The sequence below is a fragment of the Pelmatolapia mariae genome, linkage group LG14 (genome assembly GCF_036321145.2).
Source record: "Pelmatolapia mariae isolate MD_Pm_ZW linkage group LG14, Pm_UMD_F_2, whole genome shotgun sequence".
In the NCBI taxonomy this organism is placed as follows: domain Eukaryota; kingdom Metazoa; phylum Chordata; class Actinopteri; order Cichliformes; family Cichlidae; genus Pelmatolapia; species Pelmatolapia mariae.
The window spans coordinates 17,724,391-17,733,637 of NC_086239.1; the positions used below are offsets into that span (position 1 = coordinate 17,724,391).

Here is a 9,247-nt window from a genome sequence, read left to right on the forward strand (position 1 = left end):
ATAGCAGAGAGCTATCTTGACACGGCAAGTTATAAATCTGCGTCTGTGCAGAAGTTTCAGTGTGGATAGGTAGCTGTTTGGGGACTGGTTCGCTGACAAGTCGAAGTGGTACAGTTTGCAGTTAGTCAGGGTAAACTTTTATCTTTTTAAGAGGAGCAGCTCTAACTGCGTAGGTTTTATTTGTGTGGCCCGGTAAGCTAGCTGTGTTTGAAGATGAGGTTGAGTGGAGTGCTCGTGTGTTTGTTCCTGCTTTGTGTTGAGAGATGCTGGAGTGACACACCAGCAAACTGCACCTACGAAGACCTGGTGGGAACATGGGTGTTCCAGGTGTCCAAAGGAGGACACGACAAGACGGTGAACTGTTCCGCTGAAGGTAAAAAAACAAAAAAAAAAAGCACACCATATCTAAAAAACCAAACAAACGGTCACACAATATGGGGGTCACATGAGGAGGAAATAAAATAGTTAGCTTTTTGGAAATCATGTGACAGTCTTATGATGAGACATGTGTTAAGTTCCAGGAAGTTGTACTTTGTTTAAATTGTATTTTTAAAACTTGCAGTATTGCACAAGTAAAACATACATTAAAGAAAGTAGTAAAAATGGTCCAACAAAAATTTGGCTTAACTTTGTTGTAAAGAGTTGATGAAGTCAATCTAAAGGTCGACTTCGTTCAGGGGATTTTTGCAGCCTTTCATTGTGTGCCGTGTTTCTCTACAGCTGTAGGTGAGAGCACTGTGACTGTGACTCTGCAGAAACTGTCTGTGGCCACAGATGAGCTGGGGCACACCGGCTTCTTCACCATCATCTACAATCAAGGCTTTGAAGTGGTCATTAATGGGTACAAATGGTTCGCCTTCTTCAAGGTAAAAGATGGCTACGACTAATTTGTGGATTTGAGTCTTAAATTTCATGCCATGTTAGAGCTGCACATGCAATCTCCCAGCTTGCTGAGTTTTCCAACCATTATTGAAGTCGTGCTGTTTTTTTAAGTATTTTATGCACTGTTCTTTTCTGAAGCCAGAGTGATAAAAGACTTGATATGTCAAAGTTTGACTCATCATATAAAGCAATTAGAACTGTAAATGAATTTCAATCGTCGGTTAACCTTTATCTAAATATCTAAAATTTCACTCTGTCTCAATTTCCTCTTTCTTTACCTCATTTAATCTTTGAATTTCGTGTTATTTAAAAGCAGCAGTTTCAGACTTCAGAATCTTGTGTGTGTGTGTGTGTGTGTGTGTGTGTGTGTGTGTGTGTGTGTGTGTGTGTGTGTGTGTTTCTTATCAGTCACATGACAGTGAGCTCAGAGATGTGTCATGACCACAAGTGTGGTCCACTTCGCTAATGACCATTGTCTGGTTCTTGATTTTTATTCAGTGTAATGATATGGGAGACATTTTTTTTTCTTTTACACTTTTAAACAATCTTGTACCGTATTTTCAAACTTTAACATCAACGGTTACCTGAATAACTTAAATTAAATATGAGTCATACCAGTTTAACTATCTGATTTTAATTCAGTTGCTTTTAAAAAGGTTCTTTGTATTGGAATAAAACGATATGACTGAATTGTTCACACGATGTCCAGCTTAATCTGCATGTCTCTTCAAACTTTCAGTACAGTCAAGAAGGTCCTAAGGTGACCAGCTACTGTGACCAGACCCTACCAGGGTGGGTCCATGATGTCCTGGGGCGTAACTGGGCATGCTTTGTTGGAAAGAGGGTAAATCCAGTACCACCCCGAACAGAATACAAACCAGTCTTCGGCAGCAGGTACATAACTATACAAACCTTTTTTGTTGTTGTTTTTTTTTTTTTTTTCTGTCACAAGATCTTTAAGATGATTGGGTATAAAAAGAAGTTGTCTGAGAGGCTGAAAGAAAAATTGGTGTGCAAATGGTTCACAGTTTTAAGAGTGAAATTGCTAATAAATTGGATATGTCATCATCTTTGGTGAGTAATAACAAACCATTCTCAGAGTTGTAAGTAACCTTTGTATGGCAGAGACATGATTTAAAAACCAGTACAGCTATTATCTTTGACCCGGCATTGAAAATGGACTCCACTCTGCACTGTAAAATCACTCCCTAAAGCTGCTGTTAGTAAAAACAGTTTGTCACTGAAAACTCTGTCAACCAAAGAAGTCCAAACCTAAACAAGTTATAAACATGCAACTTCCTTCCTGAAAACCCTGCACAACTGTGCAGACACCAATAATTTTGAAAAAATTTTACCCTGAGGGGTGAAAATTAACCGGCCTACATTTAATATTTATCACCCATTGGAAATTCAATTCAGTTTAGTGCAAATAAGCACATATTATTTAAAAGTACAATTTTACCATTGTAATATTTTCAAATATAATATAGTGGAAAAATCATTTGGAAATTATTGCCTTTTTTTTTCCCTCACAGCCAGGATCCTTATGATCATGTCTTTTTACTTAGTAGTAGTTATCTGTGGGTAACAGATTCTTCTCTTGTGAAGTGAGTGATTTGAAACTTAATTGATCGTTTCCCACACTTATCACTGCCTTGCTCTAGTTTGTGGAAGTGCGGGGTTTTTTTGTATTTTTTTGTTTGTTTGTTTTTTTCTTTTTTTGAGAGTTGTGTAACCAACCAACACAACAAGTCTTTATTTTGCAACTTAAAGTTAAGCAACTTTAAGCTGAAGTGGCATAAAAAGACCACACTGGTTGGCTGCATCATTGAAAAAAAATAAATTGATTCAGGTTATGAATTAGTAAGGATGCATATTTGGTTGAAATATTATTGAGCAACAACATCCCATACAGTATTAAAATAAATAAATAAATAAAAAACCATCAGATCAACATTGTAAACTTCTATTTATAAAATGTGGTTGAATTCCACAGAGGTATGGCCACAAACATGCGCAACGTTGCATAAACTAGTTTCCTTTCCTTTTTGTCAATTGCCTCCTTATTTAACAATTTAGTGTTGAGGCAGTCAGAAAAAGGGGAACAGTGACTGTAACAGCTGTCTGGTCTTCCCCTTCACTATACTGCTTCTGCTTCAGTAAAATTAGATGTTTTTCAGCATTAATTACCAGATGTGTGCATTTAAAATAAATAAATAAAATCTGTACATTTTAACCAACTTTCTGTCATACTGTGATTTTACTCAGATCTGTTTCAGTCAGTTTCTCTCTCTGTTTGGGGCTGAGAAGTCCCCTTAAAATCTTTTAAATCTGTACCTAATTAATTGTAATGTACTTTTATTATTTCTCCAGACTGCCACAGAAGCGCTACAAACACAGCATGGACTTTATTGATGTGATCAACTCTGTTCAGAAATCCTGGAAGGCTGCGCCCTATCCAGAGCACGAGATGTACACTTTACAGGAGCTGCAATACAGAGCAGGCGGGCCCGCCTCTCGTATCCCTGTGTGAGTATTTACTTGCACTTCTCGTTGTGTACTCCGGGGTCCGGACATAGAAGGAGACAAAAGATGTACATATAGGTAATATGTTTGCAATATTAGGAACTAGTCTGTTGACTTGTTTGGGAGGTGTTTTCAAAAGGGGAAAAAAAAGGTTGGTACCCATTTGTGTTTTGTGTCTAGTTAAGTCATGACTGCTTGTCTTTTGTCCCGTCTTCCTCCCATCACTCCCAACCAGTCGTGGCAGAGCAAAAACTCCCTTCCTGTTAAAAGGGAGTTTTTGCTCCCCACTATCACCAAGTGCTCGCTCAAAGGGTGTTGTTTGATTGTTGGAGTTTTCTCTCTGTTATTTCGGTGTTTTTAACTTGTAAAATATAAAGTACCTTGAAGTCACTCCTGTTTTGATTTGATAGAAGAACACTCAACCCAATTTAGGTGTGGACAGTCCCCACACCCTTATCTTGAAAGGTCAGCCACTACTAAACTAAGGCTGTTCAGTGTGTCATTGTGGCAGTTCTCCATAGCATTCAGCAGCCCATCCTGGGAGTTTCCACCCCTGCAGTCGTATGGACTCCAACACACCAGCTGAATTTATTGTCATGATTTAATAAGTCAGTAAAGACTTTTCTCCTGCAGGCAAACTTTACAAGAAGCGTCATAAATAGTATATAATTCTCTACCACAGAGGGAGGATGTCCTGCCACAATGAAGAATTGAATTCATCAGTAGTATATTTGCTCACACTATTTTTTTTGTCTTTTTTTTGGTCTAGTAGCAAGTTAAGAGTTATTTTAGCCGTTTAGTTCTAATCTTTCCTTTTTATTTTGGACTGTCTCCTCCTCTAAGTGGATTTCAGCAAATTATTGTACAAATATCACTTGGACTAACAGATCCATCTTACTTAATGTGGATTTACACACATTACATTTCCATAGTTATGGTTTTGTATAGGACTGCTTTTCAGTGCAAATGTGTTAAGTAAAATTACCCCCTTTTACATTTTAGGCGCACTCGCCCTGCACCTGTGAAAGCTGACATAGCTAAGATGGCATCAGCTCTACCTGAGCAGTGGGACTGGAGAAATGTTGATGGGGTTAACTTTGTTAGCCCTGTGAGAAACCAAGGTACGCAATATAATAAATTTAATACAAAGTTCACTCAATATGATATAGAAAAGTTAAAGGGTCAGATTCAGACAAAGCCATACCTTTCCTTTTGAGCAGCTGTCACTAAGTCAGGCATTGAACAACTGCTCACCAGCTACCCTGCTTCCCTCTTTGCAAGCCAGGGTGTCCTTTCTGCTTTCCTCCTGTGTTTCTGCACAGCCTAGTGTGTGAGTGGAGAGATTATGCATGCTTAGTACTTTAAGTGTCTGAGAGGGCCTCTGTAGGATGGGGTTTAAGGAGCTGGAGAGGGTTGAAGTGTTTCAGTCGAAGCGCACTCAGCCACTGTGCAGAGTTGCAGAGCTTATTCTGCTTCAGTGTTATAAGTCAGGTGGATTCTTAAGGTTCCATTTCAGTTCACAAAAATTGGCAGGCTTGAAAGTAAATTGATGTGGGTGGTCTGGCAGAGGGTGCAATGCAAGGAAAGTGCCCATACACTCAATCAGAGCCCCCATTACTTTGAAATGCAGTGTTGTAGTGTATTGTCGTCACCCCGATGGGCGGGCAGGTGACGTGGACACCCAAGTTTGTGAATGTGAGAACTCAAGAACTGAAAGACATAGGACTTTCAAATTTATAACAAAGGTGTATCTACTAAATATCTCAGAGGAGTTTGAATCTCAGTAACCTTGACCTCAAGGTGAAGGTCAGAGGTCAAGTTTTCTGAAAATCTTATGAATGCGATAACTTTAGTACAAGGTGACAATGGATTCACACAAAAATTTATACAATGGGTGCATCTAGCTGGAGGCTGAGTGCTACCTCTGGCCGCTGTAGGTATTTTTAAAATTTATTATAAAAAGTCAGTATTTTATAAGGTGCCTGATTTATCACTGGGAATTTACCAGAAGTAGACATTAGTTGGTTGAAAAATTGCATATAAATGTTAACAGTCTTCCATCTGTGGGTACAGTTAATGGTGTTGTAGAGGAACATGGTAAATGGCCTGCATTTGTATAGCGCTTTACTCAGTCCCTAAGGACCCCAAAGCGCTTTACACTACATTCAGTCATTCACCCATTCACACACACATTCACACACTGGTGATAGCAACCTACATTGTAGCCATTGACAGAGGCGAGGCTGCCGGACACTGGCGCCACCGGGCCCTCTGACCACCACCAGTAGGCAAACATGGGGTTAGTATCTTCCCCAATCGAACAACCGACCTTCTGGTTAGTGGTCGACCTGCTCTGCCACCCGAGCTACAGCAACCCCACATGATTAGTGTTCCTAATGTTAGAGCGTTTATGACTCTTTATTAATGTTGCACCTGGATCTCCCTTGCATGTCAGCACTGGAGGATTGCAGGTGCATGTTATTTTAGCAAAGTACAGATTTATTAAGTCCTGTGAAAAAGCTTTAATTTTTCTGTCTTGGTCATACAAATGTTTGTCATCACAAACTAGACCAGCAGACGTTTTTCCACTACCGTAGGAACAAAGTGTTTGTATAAGAATTAAAATTAGGCCTGTTGTAGCTTTACAAGTTGTCATAGTTTGCTTGGAAACCAAACGAGAAAACAACAACTAACACAAGTTTTGCAATGTTTTTCTTTTCGTGCCCCATTTCTGTGGAACAACCTCCCTCAAGATATTCGGCAGGCATGCTCTGTGGAGGTTTTTAAAACTAAGTTGAAGACACATTTGTTCACCCTATCCTACGTGTCTTAATTCTATGGCTTTAAGTTTTTAAATTTTTATTGTTTTTAACTTGTATTGTGTCTTTTACCTGTATTGCTATGTATCGCTTTTATTTTATCTCTTTAGTTGTACAGCACTTTGTTTGAAAGCGCTTTATAAATAAAGTTATTATTATTATTATTATTATTATTATTATTAATGTTGGGATTTATTGAAGTGCTGCTGTGTTTCATAGTAGTGTTTTCTTAATGGAAATTTTGGATTTTCTGTTTCAGCATCATGCGGAAGCTGCTACTCCTTTGCCACAATGGGAATGCTGGAAGCTCGTATTCGAATCCTCACCAACAACAGCGACGCTCCCACACTCAGCCCCCAACAAGTGGTCTCTTGCTCTGAGTACTCTCAAGGTAAACTAACAGTAAATCTGTGCGTTTGTTACTTGACTGCCAGTTCAATTAATATTAAAACAGTTATTGGCTATTGCACATTTAAGCTACAAGTAGAAAATTAACAAGACATAAAGTGAAGAATATTTAGTCGATGTAAATATCGAATATCACAATACACTGTAACGATGGAAAATGTTTGTATTGAATTTTTGTTTGTTTGTTTGCTTTGAGGGGGGGTTGCCTTCAACCCTAATCTGAACAAATATTGCTGAAGTATTTTAATAGCGTGTACAAAGTGGGATCAAGATGTTCTGTAATCACAAAAGGATTTCTAGGGTGCAGACTATGAGCAACCATGTTAGAAGAGGTCTACAGGTCCAGAAAAAAGACTGACTGGTCAAATGTAAATTGGGTGCAGGTTTTGCAAATGCTCTAACTCCTTTTTGAAGAATCTTTTTGCATTTAGTATCATCTGTGGCTTTATAAAGTCATATTAATGCATTTTCAGTAATGACCCCCCTTCTTGGATCACATTAAGTTTTGCCCTTGAAAGGTTTTTGACAGGTTTAATATGTTAAGCAAACCTTGTTTTTCTCCTCCTACTTTTAAGGTTGTGATGGTGGGTTCCCATACCTGATTGGGAAGTACACACAGGATTTTGGCATTGTGGACGAGTCATGCTTCCCATATGTTGCAAAGAACACTCCGTGTGGCGTTCCTCAGAACTGTAGGCGCATTTATGCAGCAGAATACAACTATGTTGGTGGCTTTTACGGCGGCTGCAGTGAGGCGGCCATGATGTTGGAGCTGGTCAAGAATGGACCTATGGCAGTAGCTTTCGAGGTACAACAGCTTCTCCCCGATCTAAGGCTTGATCTGTTAATGCAAATTCAACCCTCAGCATAAACTAAGAGATAAAAAGAATTCTACAGACCAGTGTTTTTGAAATGGGGGGGGGGGATCAAAATCAAATGATCATACTTGCTGTTCACAGATCTTTCATTTTCTTGAGTTTATTACTTTGTTTGGTATTGGACGAGGCTGTCCTTGGAGAGTGGTTTACCTCAGCTATAAAACACTGAGGGAAAACCCTGTTCAACAACTTCTCTTAAGGGTTTTGAATGTTACAGATTTTCATGAATTTTCTAAATTGCATTGTTTCAAATCACCACATTCAATATAAACTGTCTTCTAAATCTTTCTAAGCACAGGTTTAAATTATTTTCTTAACCCCAAACATATAAGTAAGCCAGCGGACAGAGAGATGAGCAGAGCAGCAACCCCTTGAACTCTATATCCTTTATATCAGAGTGTATTTGCTTTCCAGTTAAAAATAAAATGATCCCATTCTGTTCACAGGTCTATCCTGACTTCATGAACTATAAGGAGGGCATCTACCACCACACTGGCCTTGCAGACCCATTCAATCCCTTTGAGCTGACCAACCATGCCGTGTTGCTGGTGGGGTACGGCCGCTGCCACAAGACTGGGCAGAATTACTGGATTGTCAAGAACAGCTGGGGCACCGGCTGGGGCGAGGAAGGCTACTTCCGAATTCGCCGCGGAAATGACGAGTGTGCCATCGAGAGCATCGCTGTCGCAGCCAACCCTATACCTAAACTGTAGAAGCTGAAACCTCAGAATTGACATAATCAATGATGATTGACATAACCAATGATTATGAGTCACAGATTTTAAAGCACAAATATTCCATGGTTTTTATCAACATATGCATTGGAGATTGACAATTTAAGGCTAAATGTATAACTTTTCACAAAAGAATTTAGTCACAGGGTGGCACTAATGAGCAGAGCAAGATTAATTAAATGAAAAATTATGGATTTGCGCTGTAATGGCAGTCTTCCAAATGGATATGCAATTTGTTTAAAAGGGAAATCAATCTGAAATCTTAACATTGTTCATTTATATTTTTCATAAACTGCCAGCTCTCAGATCAGGAAGTACGGTGCATACAGTAGGTTATCCACATAATTTCATACGTTGCTGTGATTTTTTTTTTTATAGTTTTTGCTCCCAAATGTAAAAATGTAGAATTTGGGTATGAAATATTTTGTTTGTATGAATTATACATGTTTACAGCTCTTAAAATGGATTTTTAATTAAAGGGAAACAGTAATGCTGCTCTTTTGATGCCACTCCCCAACACCACCACTTTTTTTATGTTTGCTGATTTAAGCAGTGACTGATTAGCTTTTGAATATTCAAGCTCTAACTGCCAGCAAGTACTTGGAATCAAGTACTTACCACTGTGGATTAGGACATACTGAGACAAGCAGTAAGTTTTACTTGTCACATTTAAAGGGAAATCCAGATGTGTGTTTTTGTTTTTTTTTTTGTTCTTTGACTCAGGAATGCACTGAACAGAGTTGAAACCTCTTTTGTCCTTGCTACATTGAAACCAAAACTGCCATGTTTTTCTGTGGGATGATTTTTAAGAGTTCCCCAGTGAGCTGTGATTGCTGGATCAGTTAATAAAGGGATGCAACTGATTGTAGTGCCTCTTATTCCTCCTCTATCCCCTTTCTATTTCAATTTGGAAGCTTTGAAATTATTTGTGTGTGTGTGTGTGTGTGTGTGTGTCAAAATGTAATGCAATTTTCTTTAAATGAAATAAAATAATCAGAAA

The 9,247-nt window shown here is 38.7% G+C and overlaps 1 protein-coding gene across 1 annotated transcript; it reads left to right on the forward strand.

Annotated features, from left to right (window-relative positions):
• Positions 1 to 9,110, forward strand: ctsc (cathepsin C). The gene is made up of 8 exons (XM_063493232.1): positions 1 to 373; positions 721 to 866; positions 1,622 to 1,776; positions 3,256 to 3,411; positions 4,411 to 4,529; positions 6,487 to 6,618; positions 7,211 to 7,443; positions 7,960 to 9,110. Exons 1-8 carry the CDS (start codon positions 214 to 216, stop codon positions 8,224 to 8,226), a joined length of 1,368 nt encoding a protein of 455 aa, XP_063349302.1. The 5' UTR covers positions 1 to 213; the 3' UTR covers positions 8,227 to 9,110.
• The last annotated feature ends 137 nt before the right edge of the window (positions 9,111 to 9,247 follow it).